General features: G+C 48.2%; 1 protein-coding gene across 1 annotated transcript in view; it reads right to left on the bottom strand.

Annotated features, from left to right (window-relative positions):
- Nucleotides 1-26,874, bottom strand: part of MAP3K19 (mitogen-activated protein kinase kinase kinase 19) — a 253,193-nt gene that overhangs the window by 188,527 nt on the left and 37,792 nt on the right. The window contains exons 5-6 of the mRNA XM_078683369.1: nucleotides 12,045-12,277; nucleotides 5,134-5,174 (exon numbers count right to left, since the gene is read on the bottom strand). Coding sequence (XP_078539495.1) covers nucleotides 5,134-5,174; nucleotides 12,045-12,277 — 274 coding nt within the window. The remainder of the gene's footprint in view (nucleotides 1-5,133; nucleotides 5,175-12,044; nucleotides 12,278-26,874) is intronic.

Below are 26,874 nucleotides of genomic sequence, written 5' to 3'. Positions count from 1 at the left end.
TGTTTGAAGGTACCCAGTATGCATTTCATAACTGAATATCTACTAACTAGTGAAAAGTAAAGCAAATGAATCCATTAAAGGTATTAGGAGCATGCCTTACCAACCCATAATGTGAAGTTTCCATGTATTACAGTTTTGTTGACTGAAGTCCTGCCAATCTCTCTACCATCATTTGGCCTTTGTAGGTAAGTGCCTCTTTTGGACATGGTTAGCCCCCACCTTTTGCCTTCAATATTATGTCATTTCGACTTGAAGTGCACAGGGTCCCTGCCAACCAGATCCCCTGGGCCAGAGCTCCTTCCCTAAAACTGTATTGTTTGTTTTGACAATTGGCACAACTTTAACTCGCATAAAAGTCCCTAGAAAAAGGTACCCCTCGTACCAAGGGCCTTGTGTGTAAAGAGGGTTCCTAAGGGCTACAGCACAAACTGTGTAACCCTAAGGGACCCCTCACCAAGCACATGCACACTGCCACTGCAGCCTGCGTGTCTAAGTGCAGACAAAACTGAAGAGTCGACATGGCACACATCCCTGTGTGCCATGCCCACATACACTGCATGAGATATAGGCAAGGCACCCCTCTAGCAGGCCTTAGCCCTAAGGCAGGGTGCACTATATGTCCTGTGAGGGAATATCTGCATGAGCAGATATGCCCCTGCAATACCCTTGTTGACTTCTGGGTATTGTAAGTGACCAGGGAAGCCACAGTAAGTACATGGGCTGGATACTCGTCATTACGAGTTCCCCAGTTCCATGATGACTTAAATGAAGTATGGGATGTTTGGTACCAAACATCTCATCATAATAAACATGCACTGATTCCAGTGTCATATTTATCAGAAGATTCCACACAGAAGACCCCTTAGAGGGGTCCCCTGAAACCTTCCAACCCTTAGTGTTGTCACTGACTGGCCTAAGCTAGCCTTCTATCACCAAACGGTTTTCTGACCTCATAGGGTGGGTGCCTGCGCTCCGAGATCAAGCACAATGCCTTTCCTGGGTGGAGGTGTTCACACCTCCCCCTGGTCAGGAAAAGCCATCTGTGGAGGGGAGCGTCAAAGGCCTTGCCGCCTTTGTAATGCGATCCAAGCCTGTCTTGTTAGAGAAAGCAGGTCCCCTTACTGTCCTCAATCTTTTTTTGATAGGAAGACAAGCGGGAAACGTCAGAAAGAATAGGAGATGTGCCCCCCTTGGCCAACTCCACCCCTCAGGTGCTGGAGGTAAGGTGAAGTACACTTTTCAGTGCCCACCATATTGAAAATGGTATGACCTATCCAACCAGGGTTAGGACTATGTCACCCTCCTACAGGAGGTGGGCATAATAGAGGGAGTAGACACCCCAGGTAAGGGGCCCCCCACCTGTCACTCCCTCGTAACGTCCCTAAATCTAGGATTTAGATGGCATCCCCAGACCCTGAACTTCAGTTCCTGATGAACTAAGAAGAACCTGACACCACAGAGTTGCACCAGCAGAGAACACTGCAGAGAACTATTGACTTGGCCCCAGACCTACCAGCTTGTCTGCAGCCCTCAATGATCCTGTACCAAAAGATGACTTGTCCTGGAGCTCAGCAACCTCCAAAACCTTGGGAGGAATGCCTGCCTTCTACAAAGATCAAGTTTTCACAAGAACAGTGAAGCTGTTCAAAAGCAACCATCTTCAAGAAATCACTGCTCTCGGTTCCACCTCTTCAACCGACTCCTCTGGCCTGAGTCCAAGTGGCCCACCGGTCCTAGTGAGTTTCCCAGAGCCCGAGTCCATCGAGGGTTGATCTCTCCCGGACTCCTCAATCTCACCTTCAGCCTCGGCTCGGAGACCCCCTCAACCGCAACCTGCTCCGGTAAGCCATTTCCGACACCAAAGACACCCTGCACCCATTCGCCCAGGTGTTTCTATGTCCCTAAGCATTGCTATAAACTTCTCCAGCTGTTGATTTCCTTCGACCTGTCTAAGCATTTGGCCTTTCTGCATTGCTTAACGATGGGGACCCAATGCTGTGTGGGCACCAGGCAGCCTTGTGCTGCTGCTGGTTTAGTGTTGGTGCTGCTTTGGACCCTGCCCAGTGCTTGCTTCAACCCCCAGAGGCTGGTTCCCCAAGCTTCTGTAACTTACCTGTAAACAGTCTCTGTTCGATTTCTCCACTCTTCATTGAGTTGTATTGGGCACCGTAATTGCACCCTGCATCCGGCCGCCCCTAGGCCACTGCTGGTGTACTGTCGGTGCTGAACTGAACCTTGCCCAATACTGACCTTAACTCCTGAAGACATTGCAAAGTCTGAAAATTGTACTGTGTTCACTTTTGATATTGAAAAGTATTTCTATTACAAAACGTATTTACCTAAAACGAAGTTCTGTGGTTCTACAAAATAAAGATAACCAAGTATTATTTTTATAAATTGGTCTCGGATTCATTCATTAAGTGTGTGCCTCATTGAGTGCCACTGTGTGTGCCCTACGATGCCGTCTGATAAGCCTAACTGCTCACCCACACTACCACAAAAGAGAGCATTAGTATTATCTACTTTAGCCTCTGTAAAGCCTCTGGGGATCCACTGGAGTCTCTGCACACTATACCTCTTTTTTGTATAGTATGTAGAGAAACATCTTCCTACAGTTTTCCTTCCGTCTTCCTTTCTGAGCGCCCTGCTTCTCAGTGCTTAATTTGGGGAAATAAAATAAGTGCCTGGGATCCAACCTTTTCTTCAGAAGCCCGCTCTTGGCACTATCAAAGATCACGGTGCTATATATGTCAAGGCTGCATACTCTCAATTCCACCTCATGATTCTCAGCCACCAGATGCTCACTGCCCTTGCTATCTCAATCTTGCAGGGGCTCTTTCATCCCTGCTCTCTCTCTTTGTCCCTCACTGTGTTTCTCTTTTTCTCTCTCTTTACCCCTTTTCTGTTTTTCTCTCTCTTGCTCTGAGTCAAAGTCCGTAGAGGAAAAATAAGTGCTGGTTCTAACAAATGAGTGCTGGGTGGCCCCACCTGCAAACATCAGCTCATTAATCTGTGCTGCTCCTGCCAAGCGAACATGGAACAGGTGTGAGTATCACGTAGATCTATCCATGCCCTACCAATCCATGCAGTTTTGCTGGTGAATGGCGACCCCATCCATTCTGCTGCTTCCCCTGAGTCTGTAGAGCCCCGAGGAGGTCAGTGGAAGTGAGGGAAGGCAGGCAATGCATTGCGTCAGAGTGCTCTGATGTTACATCAGTGCATCACAAGTTTGGTATTTCACAGCCACAATATCAGACGTGGGGAATTACTGGCAACAGGTTTCTGTCTCCATATGGAAGCCATACACAACAAAATAACGCTATATGTATAGTCTATTTTGGCAAGTATTCATTTCTGATTGCCAATATATGCTTTGCATTGAATGCACACATTTTTCCATCTCGTTACTGGTCCTCGTACACTGGCTCCTTATCTGGAACCACCTCACCATCAGACTGACATCAATTCGCCTGCACTCCGAATTATAAAAGTTTATATTAACCCAGCAAACTACTTTGTTGGTTTAGGCTTGAAGCTTTTTTCACCTTTCCTAGGTATGTTCTTGCCTCCGATAGAAAAAAATCTCTTGCTGTTAAAGCAACGTACCCTTGTACATCTTACCTGTGTATATCTTACTTCTGTAATATTACCTCGCACATCTGACCTCTGGTCTACACTAAGGGCCTTATTAAGAGTTTGGTGGTCCCCCTGTCGGCCCGCCACCACTGTGCCGGCAGGAGGATAGCTAACCCCGGAGTGCGCCTGCCAGATTACAAGTGTAATCCAGGGCGTGCAGGCGGTGCTGCGTCGGTCTCATCATGCCAGCTGTGTAAGGCTCATAGGAGAGCCTACACAAAGACCGTCGCTGTGACAGCGCCAGCAGCATGTTCCTGCATGATGTGCAGTAATTCCAGGGTGGGGGGGCACAACATGTGCTCCTCCGCATGCACCCCCAGGCCCAGATCCTATTAGAGCCCCCTTAGTTGCCTCTCCGCCACTCTTGTCATGGAGGGCTCGAGCCATTAAATGGGCAGTGGAAAATCAACGCGTAATAGGCTCAGCAGTGCCGGCATCAGCACCACCAGCATATTGAGACAGTTTGGTGACCGCCCTCGCAGCAGGAGCCTTGATCCCGGTGGAGCCGGTGGTCTTGTGGTGGTCTGACCGCCACAATCAGAATATTGCAGTCGGACCAACAGTGCTGGTGGTGGTCAGGGGGAACATCCTTTACCACGAATCTTTTACAACGCGGTACCGTTACCACGCAGGTTTTACAACGAAAGTCGTTACAACGACTTGCGCTGGAGGGCGCTGTAGGATAGGGAATTGTTTAATTTACTATCCAACACCTTCCCTACTATTCACGGGGACTGGAGTTGGAATAGTAAATTAAACAATTCCACTATCCAGCGCCCCCCAACGCAAGTCGTTGTAACGACTTGCGTTGTAAAACCTGCGTTGTAACGGTACGCGTGGTAATACCACGCGTTGTAACGACATACATCCGGTGGTCAGACCACCACCATGAGTACAGAGGTCCTGATGACCACTGTACTCGTAATAAGGCCCTAAGCCAACACACGCCTGCTCGTGCAGCAGGAAATTAAATCACAGCTCCTCTATCTCCTGATACCCCTCTGTCATCGACACCGAGACACTGCCTAGCAGTTTGGGGCACTACATAAGGAGTGTTACTCGCCCTCCCACTCCCCCGCCAATCAGAAACATATCTTACATTACTTCAGTTGACATCACAAATTTTAATTGCATTGAACCAATCTAGAAACTTCCTTTTTGATGCATGCAGATCTTTGTTAGCCATTTTCGTTGCTAACGGTTTTTATCTTAAATGAGTCCATGAAGGCCATTTGCTGATTTTGGAATTTGGAACATGCGATTCTGATACTCGCTTTGTCTCTCTGCCTCTTAAACTGCAAATTTGTGTAATACAATTTAAATGTGTTTTTATCGTAAATAGTCAAAAAAAGAAAGAGCGGAAGAAACATTTCTGTATGTGCAGCACCCAATGTTCGAGATTTTTCTGCTGCGCCAACAAAGGTTAGGTCTAGGTCTGTACTATATCAAATGCTCTGCGTCGTCACATTTTTTAAAATAATATTTAGAAACTCTTACCTCTGTTTTCTTAATGGCCTTTAGATCCGATTTCCTTAACCCTTTGAATACAGAATAAATACAATGCAGTTGTATTAATCTGGAAACAGGAAACAAACAGTGCATACATACAATCAGATGTCGAGGTGAACAGTATTCCTACTTGATACAAACATTTACTCTGGAAATCTTGCATTTAGGGGCATATCATCAACAACCGTCGATAATTATCGCTAAGCGCACTTAGCGCTAGGATAATTATCGCTGGCTACCGCTGGTTTCTATCGCGGAGATAGCGTGCTATCAGCAACGCTTATCTCCTAAGCAATAGAAATCCAAGCGTTAGCTACAAAACTGTGCGATTATCGCTGGAAATCCAGCGATAATTGCACAGGGAACAGCGATACCTTGATGATAGGGCATGCCAGACTTAGCCATAATATCCACCTTCCATTGGATATTATGGCTAAGTCAACCTGAAGATGATTCAGAAAAGGGGGTGGTGATGAACAGAGTGCCTGAATTAAGCAGACCACTCTTACCCAGTCCAAAGATCATGGCTTGATCCATCACCGTTTTTTAGCTCACTGCACCATCCCAGCTCAGAACTTGGCTATATGCAAATTAGTCTGTTCCTGTCCCAGTGCATGATGGGAACAGGGCAAACCAAACTACCAAGCCTGTTCATCACCACCCCCTTTTCTGAATCGTTTTTGGCCACTATAGGTGTGGCAGGGTATACTCAGACCTGAGTCCCTTGCTCACTGCTCCATCAGGATTCAAGCAAGCCGGGCCGACGAGGCTGAAATGCCAGAAACCGGTCCTCGGTGGCTTGTCTCCTTTCTGGTGAAGAATTGGCTTGGTAGTTTGGTCTGCCCTGTTCCCATGATGCACTGGGCCAGGGACAGACTAATTTGCATATAGCCAGGTTCTGAGCTGGGATGGGGCAGTGAGCTAAATAACGGTGATGGATCAAGCCCTGATCTTTGGACTGGGTAAGAGTGGTCTGCTTAATTCAGACACTCTGTTCATCACCACCCCCTTTTCTGAATCGTTTTTGGCCACTATAGGTGTGGCAGGGTATACTCAGACATGAGTCCCTTGCTCACTGCTCCATCAGGATTCAAGCAAGCCGGGCCAACGAGGCTGAAATGCCAGAAACCGGTCCCCGGTGGCTTGTCTCCTTTCTGGTGAAGAATTGGCTTGGTAGTTTGGTCTGCCCTGTTCCCATGATGCACTGGGCCAGGGACAGACTAATTTGCATATAGCCAGGTTCTGAGCTGGGATGGGGCAGTGAGCTAAATAACGGTGATGGATCAAGCCCTGATCTTTGGACTGGGTAAGAGTGGTCTGCTTAATTCAGACACTCTGTTCATCACCACCCCCTTTTCTGAATCGTGTTTGGCCACTATAGGTGTGGCAGGGTATACTCAGACATGAGTCCCTTGCTCACTGCTCCATCAGGATTCAAGCAAGCCGGGCCGACGAGGCTGAAATGCCAGAAACCGGTCCCCGGTGGCTTGTCTCCTTTCTGGTGAAGAATTGGCTTGGTAGTTTGGTCTGCCCTGTTCCCATGATGCACTGGGCCAGGGACAGACTAATTTGCATATAGCCAGGTTCTGAGCTGGGATGGGGCAGTGAGCTAAATAACGGTGATGGATCAAGCCCTGATCTTTGGACTGGGTAAGAGTGGTCTGCTTAATTCAGACACTCTGTTCATCACCACCCCCTTTTCTGAATCGTTTTTGGCCACTATAGGTGTGGCAGGGTATACTCAGACATGAGTCCCTTGCTCACTGCTCCATCAGGATTCAAGCAAGCCGGGCCGACGAGGCTGAAATGCCAGAAACCGGTCCCCGGTGGCTTGTCTCCTTTCTGGTGAAGAATTGGCTTGGTAGTTTGGTCTGCCCTGTTCCCATGATGCACTGGGCCAGGGACAGACTAATTTGCATATAGCCAGGTTCTGAGCTGGGATGGGGCAGTGAGCTAAATAACGGTGATGGATCAAGCCCTGATCTTTGGACTGGGTAAGAGTGGTATGCTTAATTCAGACACTCTGTTCATCACCACCCCCTTTTCTGAATCGTTTTTGGCCACTATAGGTGTGGCAGGGTATACTCAGACATGAGTCCCTTGCTCACTGCTCCATCAGGATTCAAGCAAGCCGGGCCGACGAGGCTGAAATGCCAGAAACCGGTCCCCGGTGGCTTGTATCCTTTCTGGTGAAGAATTGGCTTGGTAGTTTGGTCTGCCCTGTTCCCATGATGCACTGGGCCAGGGACAGACTAATTTGCATATAGCCAGGTTCTGAGCTGGGATGGGGCAGTGAGCTAAATAACGGTGATGGATCAAGCCCTGATCTTTGGACTGGGTAAGAGTGGTCTGCTTAATTCAGACACTCTGTTCATCACCACCCCCTTTTCTGAATCGTTTTTGGCCACTATAGGTGTGGCAGGGTCTACTCAGACATGAGTCCCTTGCTCACTGCTCCATCAGGATTCAAGCAAGCCGGGCCGACAAGGCTGAAATGCCAGAAACCGGTCCCCGGTGGCTTGTCTCCTTTCTGGTGAAGAATTGGCTTGGTAGTTTGGTCTGCCCTGTTCCCATGATGCACTGGGCCAGGGACAGACTAATTTGCATATAGCCAGGTTCTGAGCTGGGATGGGGCAGTGAGCTAAATAACGGTGATGGATCAAGCCCTGATCTTTGGACTGGGTAAGAGTGGTCTGCTTAATTCAGACACTCTGTTCATCACCACCCCCTTTTCTGAATCGTTTTTGGCCACTATAGGTGTGGCAGGGTATACTCAGACATGAGTCCCTTGCTCACTGCTCCATCAGGATTCAAGCAAGCCGGGCCGACGAGGCTGAAATGCCAGAAACCGGTCCCCGGTGGCTTGTCTCCTTTCTGGTGAAGAATTGGCTTGGTAGTTTGGTCTGCCCTGTTCCCATGATGCACTGGGCCAGGGACAGACTAATTTGCATATAGCCAGGTTCTGAGCTGGGATGGGGCAGTGAGCTAAATAACGGTGATGGATCAAGCCCTGATCTTTGGACTGGGTAAGAGTGGTCTGCTTAATTCAGACACTCTGTTCATCACCACCCCCTTTTCTGAATCGTTTTTGGCCACTATAGGTGTGGCAGGGTATACTCAGACATGAGTCCCTTGCTCACTGCTCCATCAGGATTCAAGCAAGCCGGGCCAACGAGGCTGAAATGCCAGAAACCGGTCCCCGGTGGCTTGTCTCCTTTCTGGTGAAGAATTGGCTTGGTAGTTTGGTCTGCCCTGTTCCCATGATGCACTGGGCCAGGGACAGACTAATTTGCATATAGCCAGGTTCTGAGCTGGGATGGGGCAGTGAGCTAAATAACGGTGATGGATCAAGCCCTGATCTTTGGACTGGGTAAGAGTGGTCTGCTTAATTCAGACACTCTGTTCATCACCACCCCCTTTTCTGAATCGTTTTTGGCCACTATAGGTGTGGCAGGGTATACTCAGACATGAGTCCCTTGCTCACTGCTCCATCAGGATTCAAGCAAGCCGGGCCGACGAGGCTGAAATGCCAGAAACCGGTCCCCGGTGGCTTGTCTCCTTTCTGGTGAAGAATTGGCTTGGTAGTTTGGTCTGCCCAGTTCCCATGATGCACTGGGCCAGGGACAGACTAATTTGCATATAGCCAGGTTCTGAGCTGGGATGGGGCAGTGAGCTAAATAACGGTGATGGATCAAGCCCTGATCTTTGGACTGGGTAAGAGTGGTCTGCTTAATTCAGACACTCTGTTCATCACCACCCCCTTTTCTGAATCGTTTTTGGCCACTATAGGTGTGGCAGGGTATACTCAGACATGAGTCCCTTGCTCACTGCTCCATCAGGATTCAAGCAAGCCGGGCCGACGAGGCTGAAATGCCAGAAACCGGTCCCCGGTGGCTTGTCTCCTTTCTGGTGAAGAATTGGCTTGGTAGTTTGGTCTGCCCTGTTCCCATGATGCACTGGGCCAGGGACAGACTAATTTGCATATAGCCAGGTTCTGAGCTGGGATGGGGCAGTGAGCTAAATAACGGTGATGGATCAAGCCTTGATCTTTGGACTGGGTAAGAGTGGTCTGCTTAATTCAGACACTCTGTTCATCACCACCCCCTTTTCTGAATCGTTTTTGGCCACTATAGGTGTGGCAGGGTATACTCAGACATGAGTCCCTTGCTCACTGCTCCATCAGGATTCAAGCAAGCCGGGCCGACGAGGCTGAAATGCCAGAAACCGGTCCCCGGTGGCTTGTCTCCTTTCTGGTGAAGAATTGGCTTGGTAGTTTGGATTGCCCTGTTCCCATGATGCACTGGGCCAGGGACAGACTAATTTGCATATAGCCAGGTTCTGAGCTGGGATGGGGCAGTGAGCTAAATAACGGTGATGGATCAAGCCCTGATCTTTGGACTGGGTAAGAGTGGTCTGCTTAATTCAGACACTCTGTTCATCACCACCCCCTTTTCTAAGTCAACCTGAAAGCAGGCGTAAGGAAAGTAGGGATAACCAACGTTAGCGCTACTTTTCTATATGCTCTTTAGCTTGCAGCTTGTAAATAGGAGAAATGTCGGTTAGCAACATTTCTCACTGTATTTTGGGACGGAACGCCCACTTTGCATCTCATTAGAGATGCAGAGCTGGGAGTTCAGGGACAGGGCGCCATGGCAAGGATTCACGCGATAGCGTGACCTTGCTAATAGTGCGATACGATTATCGCTGCTTTCCGGCCAAAAACGGCAGCTAAAGCGGCGATAATTATCTTGATGATATGCCTCGTTCTAGTTTAAACACATACGTGTGTATCGCTGTTGTTTTAGCTAATTCTACGTGCGTGTATTCTATGCTTTGCATACAGCCCACATACGAGGGGATTATAAAAAAATCGATTTGCAAAAAATAACTTTTTTCCTTAATTGAAATAGATTTCCCCCAAAAAAGGATGGGAATTCAGGTGGTGCTCGGGTTATCCAAAGGCCATCGTCCCAGTCAGATACGGCTCAGTGACTAGTTGGCTGGGAATGCACCTGCACCCCAGCCTGGAAAGTAAGAAAGGGGGGCTCTGACTTCACTATGGGAGATACTACCATATATAATTATAGAGGGTAACCTGTCAGCAAAAGGTGTGTTTTCTGTCAAGGGGTTATCCACAGTGACATCATAAGCAGCGTCATATATCAATGCTGACAGAAGCTCTATCACAGACAGTCTCAATGAACTGGGCGTCAGCTGTCGACTCTCACTAGAGCAGAGTGTGCGCCACTTGAGTCCTGAGGCGGAGAGAGGTCTGAGGCCTGTTGAGGGAGGGTGGCAGGACCCCTTGGTATTTTATTTGGTTACAACTGAGTCAGGAAGGGTGACGAAAAGCCAGGTGATGATGGCGTAAGAGAGGGTGACAGACTCTCATGTGTATATATCATCTTTAATCGAATGTACAGGATGGTGATAGGAAGGCTCACAGTGGACAAGCCATATTACACATGGCTAATCCTATGCACGCCTGTGCATCGGATCCACACAATCAACTTTACAAATGGAGCAGGTATGAGGCCGTACATCACATAACGTTGTAGGTGGGTAGCTGGCAGTAAAATGGAATTTTCCTCCACTGTGCTCCTGTTGACTGATGGACAGCTCGAGTTGGCTCTTTTAATGTCACTTTGGAAAACCACCTTTTTGGTGGCAGATAACCCTCAATGATATCTCACCTCCCTATACTAAAATCTTCCTAGTTGAGTTGCAGATGAATATAAGATCAATGATGTGGTGTGCATGAATTTCAAGAATGTATTAGAGAAAAAGAGGACACCCAATTATGAATGGTATACGAAACCAGGTTAATTGGTCTGGAAACAACTGAGAGAAACGCGGTGTCTTCTAGATTTTAGTGCTCAGAATGATATTTTGATAAATTCGCCAAAGGCATCAGGACTTGAATTTTGTCAACAGAAATTAGAAATATCTATTGAAAACGTATCAGTTAAATGACCCAGGGAGGCAGAGCTGCATCATTTTTATTGCAAAGGTATTAGTAGCTGATAAAAACGAGAGATATTATGGAGAATAACACTCTGTGGAATGCCGGGTGTGACCTAAAGAATCAAAATGTACAGAGGGCAGGCATTAATTCCTTCCTGCCTACATTCTAAGCTCAGTATCAGTGTGGAGCAGGGATATGAAGCAGGCAGAAACAGTTGGCGACTGCATTTGGGGTGGGATGGTAAGAGACAGGCGATAACAGCCTCGCCGTCAACATGATAGCGAGATCATCAGCAATAAATTCTCCTTTGTCATCATTAAAGACATCTGCTTTGGCTGGAATCCATAATGTTTAGGTAGCCAATTAACAACTTTTCTATCCTCCTTGGAAGGCAATATGGCTTCATAAGTGCCCACTGGTAATGAATTCAGTAATTCAGTAAATTCATTAAACTGGTAATGAGTCATTGGGGCACTTAAGAACAAGACGATTCTTCAAAAAGAGGCAGTGTATTGGAAAATGAGCCTAAGGCACACTCGTACGTTTTGCAGAAACTGCTATATCATTATATTTCCTAGTGCACCCCAATACATTGACAGGCATTACAAGTGACCCTCACTTCAACAAAACAGCTACTTCAGCATGACCACTGAAATGACTTCCAGTGAGCCTTATGTGGCTCTAGAAACCGTACTTTAGAATTAGAGGTAGAACAGCTAATCTGACCAGTCGAAGTCACGGAAGGCGGAGTGTATGTTCATGTCAAAATAAAAGTTTTGTTTATTTGATGGTTATCATTATGGTGCTATATATATCCCGACTTCTAACGGAAGCACTTCTTGATGGTAACATTGAGAACATTGCATAATGGATTTTCAAAAGCAAGTAACTTCGTTAAATGCTCATGGATATTGGAAATCACAAAAGTATTTACTTTGCTCAATCTGTTGATGTATGTCCTTGACAGAATCCAAAGCCATAAAAGCTTTTGAGATGTTGGGCTCGGAGCGTGACCCTTGTGGCAGATATCCAAATCCTAAGCCCTGCATGGGCTTCCCATCTTCATCTTTCTCCGTGTGGATGGGTGGCAGTGAAGTGTGCCGTGTTTTTTTGACCTCAGGTGTGGAAGGCTCCCTTGACCACAGCCCAGGCAAGGAAGTCATCAACCTAAATAAAACACAAATGCTAGTTTAAAAATAAGACTCTAAACAGTTGTGATGAAATAAGCATAATAGCACCAGCAATCAACCATATGACATTAGAAATCTTTAATATTCCTTTTTTATGTCCAATTTCCCCATCAAGTTATGAAGCATTTTGAAATGAGCTATTCTACTGATTTAAGCATTGCTCTAGAAGTGTGACCACATGGGTTCATGTTAATCCTGCAAATGTGTCTCACTCTTGGACTCTCCTATTACACACAACTATGTAATCAAGAACCTTATTTCAATTGGATTTCAATTTCAATTAAACAAAGACTACATCTCTCAACACACATTAAATGAAAGTCTGGGACTGGAATCCTGGTCTTCCAGTGAGATAGAGACAAATGATGGATTTCTGCAATAAGCAAACAAAGAAAGGATTGATATTCTCAGCAGGGTAGATGTACATCATGACAGAAATCGACAGGCACAAAAGATATTCCTACAAACATTACACCCTAGCGATCGAAGGACTTAAAATCAAAGCTGGTTCGTAAGATGTTATTTAATAAAACCAGGACTGTATGGAAATTGACCTAAAATAAGTGTAGGAACTATGGAATCCCAAAAGCTATTTCACATGTAGCGGCAGAAGTACTATTTACTGCTCACAACATACTGGTCGCAATTCATGGCCAGTAATTTTCCGATCTGACCGATGTACAAATAGGTTGAGTCAGAAAGCTTTGATTCGGAGTGAGTCACTATGCAACCTACTTCATGAATATGGTTGTATGACAAGATATCATCTACAAAAATATTGTGACACCAAAATATAGTGTCAAAAATATAGTCAAGAAAATCATCAAGTTGACATACTTTGTACGTAAACTATCAGAAAATTAAAATATAATATTTTGGATCAGAATATCCATAAAAAAGTAAGTATATCGAAATATGCATATATATTTCATACTGCATTTTATATAATGTACTTAAATATTAAAGTACGAAATAATTTATAAAAAACATACATATATCTAATTATTCTAAATTAAATATATATGCATGCTTTGTAAAATATGAAAATATTTATACAATTTAAAAAAAATTACATTAAAATCATTACAATAAAGAATCATCTGCCCAGTATTCCATAGTGCACGTCATTGCATACTTTAATCTTGCATCGTTTTGGAGATCTACATGGGATACTTCCTTCCCCCACCATGCACCAATAGTATGAGAACCAAGAAGGGACAGGAAGCTTGATTATTTTTGGTGCATTTCTAGTGATTAAAAATATGAAAATATTTAAACAACTTAAAATTGTTTACATTAGAATCATTAGCAATTTAATCATGTCCATTAACAAACATATAAAAGAAACATATATCAAATGTAATTAGAAAATAAAATTAATTAAAAAAGTATAAAATTAAATAACATTTTCCAAATTAGTAATTTTTATAAATAATTTCATTTTTTTTTAATAATTGAAAAAATACAAAATAAACAATAGTAGAGAAAGTTTTGGACTTTGAAGAAATCGGATTTGCTATACTAATCCCAATGTAAGGAAAATGATTGAACTTTTGAGGGGTTAAATGTACTACTCCCATTCCAATCTAAACAACGGTAGAGAAACTGATGGACTTTGGAGGGCTTAAATCCACTTTTTTAATTGGTAAATGTTTTGTTGAAAAACGTTAAATGCGTAAAAAAATAGATATATTTAAAATGAAAAAATATGAATTGTTCATTATGGATAAATTATATTAAAATAACTGGAAAAATACAAATATCATTCTTTGAAATGCATTGAAAAAATTAATAAGAAATAAAAAATATTTCCAATAAACACTTCCCTCACTATTCCCCAGAAATGTAATAGAAATCATTAATTTAAGATGTTATAAAGTAAACATTATTAACATTAAATGTGTGATTACCTAAAACGAATCAAATGTTAAACAAATAATCAGTATAAAACAGTTTCAATAGATAATAAGTAAAGGAAATTATCACAATTTTAAAAATAACAAATTCGTAAAATAATCAATTAATTAATTTACATCATTAATAATAAATAAATTAGCATTACAAACTCATATAAACTATTTTACATTAAAAATAACTTTCCACCAAAATACCCTATAATCCTAATAACCACCACTAAATAAAATACCAATTCAATTCACAAAATGTAAATGACACCATCAAATAATTGACATAATTTGAAATTATCTTTTAATACAATTAATTAAAAATAAAACTATAATTTATATTTTCACTAACTTCCCACCCTAATCCCATAAAAACCAAACAACCTGTTGCTAAATTAAAAAGTTCCTATTACATTTTAATACATTTTAAATTCTACATTAAAATGTATGAACTATACAAAAAAATAGATATTGTTGTAATACTAATACATAATAATAATATCATAACTAAATAATTCATTAAAGATATTTATTACAACTATATTAAAGAAAACGATATTATATAAAATAGTTAAAAAAATTATATTAAATACCTAATACTGATAATCTTACTTTCCATTGCATAGATTCATCAAGCCAAATAGCGATCGCAAGAGCTGCAAAACAGCGATTGCGATTGCAATTGCCGCTCCCGCAATTCATCAACTTAAAAAGCAGCAAATTGCGAATTCGCAAAACAAAGAATCGCAAAACCAATTGTCAACCCACATCGATTCCTTAACAGCGATTTCCCACATTTTCTGTGAAATAACTTGCGAATTTGCATATATTTTGCGAATTCGCAAATATATTGCGAATTCGCAAATTAAATCGCAAATCAAATTCATCATACATCACAAATAGCGAAAATGCCCAAAATCGCTAATAACGAGTCGCAATTTAAGGAGAAGCTAAACCAGGTGGTAACCATGAACTCCAATTGGAAAAAAACAAAATGCAAACAAGAAACAGGTGTAGGGTAAAACAAACACACTTAAGGCGACTCAGTAGGAGCATGAGGAAAATCACAATGCCAGGTCTCTACATCGTGGCAAGGCGGCTGAGGCTCCAGGCTGCAGCCCAGAACCGACACAGGATCCAGGAGCGCATTTTCTGGCTGCGCATTACACTCCTGGGCCAGACTGAGGAGCAGATCTACTCAAAATACAGGCTAAATGGGGCAATGATAAGGAAGCTCATCAGAGACCTTGACCCCCTGATGCAGCACCCAACACGGCGGACCAACGCGGTGCCCACCCATGTCCAGGTCCTGTGCTGCCTACACCTCCTGGCCTCCGGAAGCTTCCAGGGGATAGTCGCATATGCAGGGGGCATATCACAGAGTACCCTGTCACGCTGCCTACAGAGTTTCTTGGACGCCATGCTGAGCTGGATCCACCACTACATCACCTTCCCAACAACCCAACAGGACTCAACACAAACAAAATTGGACTTCTATCACACCGCCCAGTTCCCCCATGTAATTGGCTGCATCGACTGCACCCACATTCATATCTGTCCACCCGCTGAGACCGAATACATGTACCGGAACGGCAAGTCATACCACTCACTCAACATCCAGATGGTCTGCAATGCGAAGACCATCATCACCCACATTGTGGCCCAATATCCGGGGAGCACGCATGATTCGTTCATCTTCCGGCACAGCGGAATACACACCCGCTTGGCCAGGGGTGATTTTGGCGAAGGACATCTCCTAGGTAAGTACACATGCCCACATACAGTATGTCAAGACCATGTTGCTGCGCATAACAGGCACTGACCCTCTGCTCCTACCTTCAGGTGACAGCGCCTACGGCCTCCGTGAATACCTCCTCACCCCATACCTCAACCCTGCTACACCACAGGAACGGCGTTACAATGCAGCGCACATACACACAAGAAATGTTATTGAGCGGACATTTGGCATGTTAAAGAGTCGATTCCACATCCTCCACAAGACTGGCGGGGCCCTCAAATACCAGCCTGAGGTCTGCTGCCGCATTGTCGCAGTGTGTGCCATACTCCACAATATTGCCACCAAGCGGAGGATAAATGTGGAGGTGTCTGGTAGTGAGTCTGAGGGGGACAACCTGCCACCTGCACATGTGCATCATGCACGCGGGGAGAATCCTGCTGAAGGACACAGGCGCCGTAACAACATCACAATGAACTACTTCTAGTGCACCCATACCCTTCACACAACACTCCGCTCATGCATGCCACATGAATTAATGAAATGAGGAAGATTTGTGTTCAAAATAAAATCTTATTTTTATGTTCTACAAGCTGTAGATGTGCTTTGAATCATCAAAAAAAATTACAACTGTATTGCATCATACAGGCACTTGTGTCCCGTGCTGGTGTGCATGGTTTCATCACCATGGCACTACCGGTAATGTTTATTCAGTCACTGGTGCCTCCTGCCGGACACACCCTGTCGCCTCTCCAACTCCACGTTGGGAGTGTCCGGCCGTGATGCAGCACTGGGCCTGGAACTGCGGTGCCTTTCTGGTAGCACCTGCACAGACAGGCTGCTCAGGCTCGATGTGCCCTCACTGGCATCATCACCCCCCTTGCATGGCCCCCTTGCATGGCCACCTGTTGATTCTCAACTGCGGTGGTAACCTGCTCCAGGGCCCTTGCTACATCTTGGCAGCATTGTACCATTTGAAGCTGCATGGCCAGCGACCTGCGCGACAGTTCTGATGTGGCGTTCCCTGTGAGGTGGTTCGATCAGGTATAGGCAGACAGCCTTGTCAGCAGCTGGCGGTAGCGTAGGCGGGTGATGTCCTGCTGCGACACCATCAGTTGGTTATTTTCTTTCACTGCAGCCGTTAGCTCCTGCACACTTTCTGTCAGCTGGTTTATATTCCGTGCAGTCTTGTACAACTACAGCTGCATGGCTGCCATGTGCTGTGCCTGCTTGCGGTGCACAGCTAGCATCCAGGCTTCAATTCCTAGCCCTAGATTTTGGGCCTGTTGCTCCCTGTCTGGTCGTGTGGCCACGGTACACTGCTGCCTCAACCGGCCGCTTGCCTGGGACCGCACAGTGGCTGTGCGGCGTGTCTGCCTCCTGGGCGGTGGTGGGGTCTGATCCACTGCCATGCGTGACACCTGGGGTAGTTGTACTCCTCCTGTGGCTGCAGGGGTGGCCCTGTGCGTTTGGGAAGGTGCTGGTACTGTTGCTGGTGCAGGTGCATATGACGGTCCAGGTGCTGGGGCTGTCTGACTCCCTCCCTCCGTCTCATCGGGAGTCTCCGCGATATGGAGTGCCTCGCTATCTGTGGTCTCAGCATCTGTGGCACCTGTGATGTGAATGAGTACATAATTAATTATATGATTTGTGCACCTGGGATGTAGCAACATGCATGCAGACTTTCATTCCCTGACTGGCTTTAGGGGTATGTTTTACTTGACTGTTCTGATGTGTGTGGCTGTCAGGGCACATTGTCACACTACAGGTCCCACAATGCAATTGGGTGTTTCTGATGGGCAGGGACTGCATTACTGGGTTTACCAAAGGGCTGGCTATGGAGGCATGGGCATTTTTAGGGTACGGGTCGCAGTTGCATGTCTCTTACCTTGTGATTGGTGTGTGGCTCTGGGGTGTCCAGCTGAGTGACCCCCACTCAGGCTGCAGGGTTGATGGTGTCCTCAACCAAGTCCTCCAGTGGTGTGTTAGTGGGAACTGTGGACTCTCCTCCTCCCGTGGCCACTCTCTCCCCCAGCCTCTCTGCAATGCGTTCTTTAGCACGGCCACTGAGGTCATACCACCTCTTCTTGAGGTCATCGATTGACCGCTGTGTCACTCCTACGGTGTTGACCTTCGCCCTGATGCGCAGCCAAATGCGCCTTTTGTCAGCCTCGGGCACCTTCCTGGAAAGCTTTCCAAAACACTTGTTATGGTCCCTGCTGACTCCCTCAATCAAGTACTCCAGCTCTTGTTCGGAGAACTTGATTTTCCTCTTCCTGCCAGTTTCACTGCCTCCTGCTGCATCCTGGGACATTGTGGTTGCAATGTGTGTCCAGTCTTGGGTCTGCAGAGTGTGTCTCCTGGAGCTCAGTGCTGTGCCTCCTCCTCAATCCAGCTCTGTGTTCCAAATGAGTCATGGAGCTGCCTACTTCCTGGTTGTGATGTCATCATTGTGCTCAAAATGCGACCTCCCGTTTTTGCGATCTCGCAATCTGCGAGCTCGCTATTTGCGATTTCGGTATTTGCGAAAATTGCAATTTGGGGTTGGGAAACAGGTCATTCTGCGAATTAATAGCGATTTAGGGAAAATCGCATACGGCGATTGCGGGCGATTGCGAATCGCAGTTGATTTGCGATTTTGATGATGCATCCCATTCTGCGAATTCTAGATAGCGATTCGGTATTTTTCGCTATTTAGAATTCGCAGAATGGGTGCTTGATGAATCTGGGGGTTAGTTCTTTCCCACAATATTCTTGAATAAACAATATTTTTGAAATGATATTCTTGTATCACAATTTTTTCTCTAATTGGAGGGACGATGGCCCGCTTGGATCTGCAGACCGCTATGTTTTGATTGCCCTAAAGTACAGTAATTGTTTTATTTTATTTTTTAATGCAGCCCATTTCTCTCAAAGTAAAAGGTGCTGCATTTAAAAAAAAAGTTTCTTTAAATGTTTGTTTGCGGGGTGCTTCTCGGGCACCTCGGGTTGGGAAATGGATGAAAGACCTTGACTGGTGTATTTTTCATGAGAAGTCGGTGTATGTGTCCAGGGGGCGACCCCGCAAATGGGTCAGGATCTGGTGACCCTGGAATGCCTATCGAGGCGATATCTGTGAACCACCAGAATTGGATCCTGCCAGTGTGGATCAGGAGGACGCCTAGGCCCGTTTTCTTCTTTTAATTGATTGCTGTTGCCTTTGGAAGTCCACATCTATAAATATGTAACAGTGGTAACCCGATGCACTCTGGTCGATGTTTGTGAAATGTATTGTTTGTTTCTTTTGTCAATAAAAAGAATTAATTTTCTTTTAACGGTCACAAAGAAGAAGGGTGTCCTTTGCCACACCTTCTCATTTTTACTACTGGGCTAACACCCCACTGTGGGAGTCGATAACTTTTCAATGGTTAACAACCGCTATTTTGGCCTTAAACTTTTGATATATAAAATAACGGAATGATAGAATGAGAGTATGGTGAGGACTGTAAACAGAAGGGTCAGGTATTTTAGTGTAGTATACAGATAAGGTTTGTTTCTGAACTCAAAGAGATAAGATTTCAGTCTCATGAATTCAGGGATTTGGGTCTACAGTCTGAGAGCTAGACAGAAGGCTTGTTTTGCAGTCTTGCTCACCTTTTCTTTTGGGATCCTCAGGAGAAGGTGGGTTTTGTTTCGATCTGCGTTACTCCTCTAGTGAGCTGTACTTTGTATTTAGGCTAGAGTCCACAGTGAAGAGCCAGGTATGTTATGCAGGCTAATTTGAATTTGAATTTTTTGACTGATACCTATTCCCTGGTATGTTTGATCCAGTGAGCCTGCAGCTTCACGTTGTGTCTCTAGTGCTTATGTGAAAAAATATGAGAGAGGACCCCTCAAGTTCCAGGGAACAGGGTACTATTAACATTAATCAAAGGGCTATCCCTGGAAAGGTTCGTAGACAGAGGGGCTGCTTCCCGAATATCGTATTCTTATCTCACTCACTCACCACACATACTGAATAATTCGTTTAAGTCACTGGTCACAGACTAGAACATAACGTTTACAGTCTTTTTTTTTTCAGAACAAATTTTATTTGGTTTTAGCAGTTGACAGAATATAAAAGAGACACTGCTTCCGTAGTATCAGGAAGACAGTGAGCTTAGAAGAGCAATAAAGGTCAAAATATTCAATCAACATTTCCCTAAGCCCCCCCTCCCCGTATTCCAGCCCAGTGCCCACCCCCCACCCTGCACGGTGTTTACATTGTCCAGAACAGGAGCTTAAGCATCGTAATAGCAGCATGTGGTTCAGTTCACTCAGGGGCAGTACCAATAAGGTCCATATCCGTGGCTCGTGTCGCCGGGGGATCCAGTAGCAGGCCCCTATAATCTGCCCATTTCTTCCAGATCCGATAGTGCTTCCTGGGGCAGCCCCTGGCCTCAAAGATTGGGCGTTCCAGACCCATGTTGAAGTCCATGCCTCGCTTCCACACCCCCACCAGCGGAGCTCTGGGGGCTTTCCAGGCTTGGGCTATGTCCCTCTTGGCCACCGTGAGACCCAGAAGAAGCAAGTGACGTTTGTATCTATTACCCCCCACTTGTTCCATAACATGGAGGAGGCCCAACTTCGGTGTGCGAGGGAGTTCCCATGCCAATACTTCCTCGAGACAGCCCCACACGCCAGTCCAAAATCTCTGCAGCCGTACACATCCCCATACCGTATGTAAGAAGGAGCCGATCGCACTTCCACACCTCAGGCACGGAGGCTATCAGCCCAGCCTTCCACAGTCGCTCCCTCGTATAGTATGCCCTATGTAGGTATTTAAATTGGATGAATCGCAGGCGCACTGCTATTGCTGCTCCCCCAGGGGCCTCCAGGGCTTCCCTCCAGTCCTCCTCCTCCAACTCCCCCAGCTCACCCTCCCAGACCGCCCGCAGTTTATCAAGAGAAGGGGAACAATGGGTAACCAGCGTTTGGTATATGGTTGAAATTTTCTTTGTTTCCAAGTCCCCCATAAATATCTTAGCTTCCAGGGGACTGAATTCCGGTAAGGACGTTATGTTTGCTATTGCGGGAGTCAGAGCGTGTCGGAGCTGTAAGTATCTAAAGAATTGAGACTGGGGCATGTCATATTCATCCCGCAATGCTTGGAACAACTTGAGGACTGTGCCCTTTAAAACGTGGCCCAGTGCCGAGATGCCAATAGCGTCCCAGCCTTCAAAGCCCCGCAGGGAAGCCAAACCGGGCAGCCTCCCATTGTGCCACAGAGGAGTCTCACTCGTTAGCCTATTCCACCATCCCATGCGGCGGAGAGAGTCGCGCCATACTCTGAAGACTACCTGGGTGACCATCGGGAGTCGTTTCCGAATAGCTGCCGAGTATAGGATAGTATGGAGCGTGTCCGGGTCCATCATATACCTCTCCAGGGCATAGGTCGGGTCGCCTCGATCCCCATACCACCATTCGTTAAGGACAAGCAGGTGCGACGCCTGATAGTAGGACTGGACGTCCGACGTGGCCAGCCCCCCACAGTAGGTCGACAGGAAGCATGTGCGGAGCGCCACTCTCACTGCTCCCCCAGTCCATAGGAACCGACCCAAGGCAGAGTTCACCTGCCGAAACCAATGCGGCGGAACTGGGTACGGGTGATTTTGCAGTTGGTATAGAATACGAGGCAGGGCTACCATCTTAAAGATGGCCGAGCGGCCATAGACGTTCAGGGGCATCCTGGACCACGTCTGCATATCCGAACGGATCTTGTCCCAGACTGGCACTATGTTACGGGACCACGACACTCCCGGTACGTCTGTCAAAAAGACACCTAAGTATTTAAGGCCTCCCGCCGCTTCCTGCAGGACCAAGGCCCAGGGACCCAAGGTCCCCCCGTCACCCAGGACCCACAATTTCGACTTCTGTACATTGAGTCTAAGACCGGACACCTCACCGAAAATGCGCATTATGTCCAGGACCCTCGGCCCCGATTTATTGAGGTCTGTGAGGAAGAAGAGCACATCGTCAACATAGAGTGCAATCCTATCAGATGGGCCCCCCACCCATTCCACTCCGCGCAATTGGGCATCCATCCTCACCCAAGCCGCAAGCGGCTCCATAGCAAAGGCGAACAGGTAAGGTGAGAGAGGGCATCCCTGCCGGGTGCCCCGACCAATGGGGAACGAGCTGGAGACCGCCCCCGCAATCCTGACCGCTGCCGTCAGGTCCGTATACAGCAAGTGAATGTAAGACAGAAAATGCGGGCCCAGATTGAGCCGGAGGAGGAGTGCTCGAAGATATGGCCAACTCAGGGAGTCGAAGGCGCGATCTATATCCGCCAGCAGGAGGGCCGCGGGGATGCCCGCCGCCCGCACCGCCTCCACCACCAAATGCGCGTGTCGTATATTATGTCTCGTTGCTCTGTGGGGCATGAAGCCTGCCTGGTCCGCATGGATCAGGTCCGTGATATATGGGAGAAGGCGATTCACCAAAGCCTTTGCCAGTATTTTCGCCTCAAAGTTCAGCAACGAAATCGGACGATAAGATTCCGGGCTATCTTGGGGCCTCCCCGGTTTGCAAAAAACCACTATCTCGGCATGTCGCCAGTCTGCTGGCAGTCTTCCACGGTCTCTAGCCACTTCTAGGGATTTCTTGTAGCGCAGCCCTAATTGAAGATGAAACATCTTCATAAATTCACAGGGGAACCCATTGGGCCCAGGGGCCTTGCCCGTGTTTAGTCCGCCAAGAGCTTCTCCTAGCTCCTCAGCCGACAGCGGGAGGTCCAGTCGATCCCGGGCTTCATCCGAGAGCGCCCGGGGTGGAAGGTCTGCGAGGAATCTGTCGATCTCCTCCACCGGGAGGGATTCCCGGGGGGCATACTGTGTCTCATAGTATTGAGCAAACGTCTGGGCCAGGACCTCGGGAGCCGAGATAGGGTTCCCGGCTGCGTCTCGGAGTCCCGGTAGGGGCTGGGCTTGATAAGTATCCTGACATAGCCTATATAGCATTGTGCTAGATTTGTCCCCCCATTGATAGATTCTGCTCTGCGTAGCGAGCCAAGTCTGTCGGGCCTCATCCAGCAATAAGGAGGTGTATGAGCGCTGGAGGTGCAGTAGCATATTCACTGCGTCTCCACTCTCCCCTGTCAGGCAGGTCGCCTCTTGGTTTCGTACCTGGTCAGCCGCTTCCGCCAGAGCCAACGTGCGGGCCTTACGATTCGCGGCGCACCACGCGATGTCCACGCCCCGAAGCACAGGTTTCAGGGCCTCCCACAAGGTCATGGCATCCACACTTGGGTCCTCATTCTCCGTCCAGTAATGCGCTATTGCCTCCCTCATGTGTGATTGGTAGTCGTCGCGCTGCAAGTGCCACGTGGAAAGTCACCAGCGAAACGGCTGTCACCGCACACCTAGGCTCAATGTCAGTGCGATCGGGGAGTGGTCCGACAGGCCCCTAAGAAGTATGGAGGTAGAGTCGACTCTCCCTATCCAGGGCTGTGGGGCGAACAGGTAGTCTAGGCGAGAGAAGGATTTGTGGACCGCAGAGACAAAGGTATACTCGCGGGTGCATGCATGGTGATATCGCCAAGTGTCAATCCATCCCATCCCTCGCACCATTCTGCTCAATCGTGTAGTAGTATCAGAAAGCTGACCTCCCCCGGGCCTACAGCGGTCAAGCCTCCCGTCCATCACGTCATTCCAATCGCCACCCACAATCGTCAGCACAAGTGGGACGTCAGTCCAGACATCAAACAGTCATTCAATCAGAGCGTCTTGTAGAGGGGGTGGAGCATACACACTGCCAAAGACCACGGGCTCACTCCCCAGCCTACCCTTGATAAACGCGTCCATGCACATCCAGCCACTGTGTGTCGTGTGTATAAGGGACCCTGCGATGTATCAAGATTGTGACTCCCCTGGACCCTCTCGTGAACCCAGCATGGAACACCTGTTCATACCCATACCTCCGTAAACTAAGGACTTTTGTGCCCATAAGGTGCGTCTCTTGGAGTAACAAAACATCCGCTTTTTCAGTCTTCCCCAATCGTAGAACCGCACTCCGTTTAATTTTATCGAGCATCCCTCTCACATTCCAGCTCAATATGCGCATCGAGGCTCGCGAAAGGCTCGCCCCCTGTTCTTCAGCCGCCATCAATCACCCAAATCCTGAGATTATCGGGCCACCAAGACCACACACGCACACTTAGTTGCCTCCAAGTTCCCGTAAACACCGTGCTAGAGCTAGATCCAACTTCCCCCCCCACAATTCCCGGATCCCCCAAACTCCGGTCCCCCCCTACACCCCCTCCCCTGCCCCAAACTGTACCAACAACCCCCCCTCCAACCCCCCACCCCATACCTCAGCAACATTGAAGTACCTGTCGCGGTGCAGGCAATCACAAACCTCCAACGGGAGGTCCAAGACCCACTACACCAATGGATCCCACCCAACTACCCACAAGGTATTCAACAACCCCCCACCCAACACGTGGGAACGAACTCCGGGAGTAGGCCCGCTCTCGTGCAAGCGTCTCCCGACCTACTGCCCACCCATGAGTAAGGAGTTATGTAGTCCATCTGTAAGTGGCATGTCCAAGAGCAGCGCCAGGCCTACTCCATCCGGCAAAGCACCTCATCGGCCCATTAGGCCCATTGCTAGAGTCAGCGTGAAAGTGAGGGTCTCAAGATTTCGAGGGGGATGAATCCGTCCCCTCCGGCGCCTCGGCCGTCTCGTCGCGGGGAGGCGGACGCTTCTGGGAGCGCGACCTCCAGTTACTCCTGCTGCGTGACCTTCTAGGTGTTTTTGGGGGTCTCCCGGTGGTCGACGAATCCGAGTTCCTCCTAGGGGGGGTATTCACCTTGACTCGCACTGTTTCGTCTGTCCACTCAAACACTTCCTCTGGGGAATTGAAGAACTGGGTGCGGGATTGAAAGACCACACGCAGGCGAGCCGGGAAGAGAAGAGCATATGGAATTTTGAGCTCTCGCAGACGTGCCTTTGCCGCAGTGAACGACTGTCTCTGCTGCTGGACCAGTTTTGTGTAATCCGGGAACACAAGGATTTTGTGGTTCTCAAACATTAGAGGGTCCTGGGCGCGGGCTTGTCGTAGGATAATGTCCCTATCGTGGTAGTTGAGCAGTTTGGCAATCACCGAGCGGGGGCGAGCTCCAGTAGGCGGTTTGGGAAGAAGTGCTCGATGCGCCCGCTCCACAACAAAGCAGCGCGACAGGGAGTCCGGGGGGAGCCATCCCTCTAGCCATTGGGTCAGGCAGGCCTCCATGTTCCCTTTTTCGCAGTTCTCCGGGAAGCCCACAAAACGCAGGTTGTTTCTTCTGGCCCTCCCTTCCGCATCTTCCACCCGCAGCGCAAGTCCCTTCTGGATCCCCTCCATGGCGGCAACTTTCTTCTTGAGAATTACCACGTCGTCCTCGACTTCCGTGATCCTGGATTCTGTTTCGGTGATGCGTGCGACTGCATTGCGTAGGTCTTGTCGGAGCAGGGTCACGTCGGCTCCGACCGCTCCAATTTTCGCGTCCAGCATGTCCCTCGACTGTGTGATCGCCGCCATCAACGCTGCGTTGTCCGGCCCAGTGCTCTGGGGACCGCCAGTAGCCCCCGCACCCCCACTGGGTCCTGCAAACTTGTCCATCGGGCCCTGCTTGGAAGTGTTGCCGCTGTTGCCCCCTCTCGTCATATCGCGGGCAGAGTAGTGATCTCGATCACGGGGGACCGACAGCCCAATGCACCCCTCACTGTATGCGCGTTCTCTGGTGATGAGCGTCTCCAAGGCCGCCGGGGCAGGCCGCGGCCCCGTGGACTTCTGAATGTGGAGCACACCCCGGCGGAGCACCCGCAAGGCGCTATATGCCCAGTGGCAGGGGATAGTGCCGGGTCCACACAGCCGAACCACGCGGCAACAGGGGCCACTCACTCCGCCGTAGGGGCCGCTGAAAGCAACCCAGAGCCTGCGCCGCGTCTCCCAGCGTCAACGCCAATGTGTCTCGGGGGCCGCCGGCTGGCTTATAACTGTGCTAAAGACTGTGGGGGTCTGTCCAATCCACCTCCCTCACCGCGGTCCGAGGCGACCGCCGAGCAGGAGTGCACCGATTGTCCGGCACCCGGGGAGAGTCTAGCAGGGTCACAGCTCAAATGAGGAGGGGGGGGGCACAGTTAGGGGAGTCGGTATGGCGGCCGCCTCCCTAGTGCTCCAGTGTCCTTGAGCCCCGCTGCTCGAACCCGCCGCCAAGTGGGGCCAGGTACAGTCCCGGGGCGTCCCCTCCTCCACTAGGCCTCACGCCCAACCGCCACTCCTTACCCCACCTCAGCCGATGTATGGGCGCCGACTTCGTCCTCCCCCAGCCGTCGTTGTCGCCGCCACGCCGAGCGTCCAGGCGCAAATGGGGTCAGTCCAACCCCCACCGCCTCTCCGCAGCTTCACTCCGCCGGAGCGGCACCTTCCGCCGGCGCGCCCCGGCTTCCCCTCACTTCCGGGCGGGCTACCCGGCAATCGAGGTCCCGGCTGCGGCGTGGAGGAAGGCCTCGTCACCGTCAGGGCTCCCGGCGGCTGTATCTCCCTGGTCACAGACCGCCGGGACACCAAAGTCACTGCCGAGGTGTCGCCTCCGGAGCCGCTTGCAGCCACCTGATTTGGGGTGCAGTTCGGTCGGGACGACGTAGGATGCAGGCAGGATAAGTGATCGGTGGGACGGAGCTCACTTAGGCTACGTCCGCCATGTTCGCCGTCTTGGCCACGCCCCATACAGTCTTTTTTATTTAAAATTTGTACTAGTTAAAAAATCAGTAAGAATTCTGTTGAAAACTACTGACTGCATTAAATTCGAGACATCTCATGCCATAAAAAAACAATTTTAAAAAAAAGCATCATACAGTTACGTATGTATAACACATTCAAAAAGACAATGCATATATATAACACATTAAAAATTAGAAACAAAATACATTAAT

Source organism: Lissotriton helveticus, chromosome 3_1, assembly GCF_964261635.1.
Source record: "Lissotriton helveticus chromosome 3_1, aLisHel1.1, whole genome shotgun sequence".
NCBI lineage: Eukaryota > Metazoa > Chordata > Amphibia > Caudata > Salamandridae > Lissotriton > Lissotriton helveticus.
This window is presented reverse-complemented; position numbering and strand designations above follow the sequence as displayed.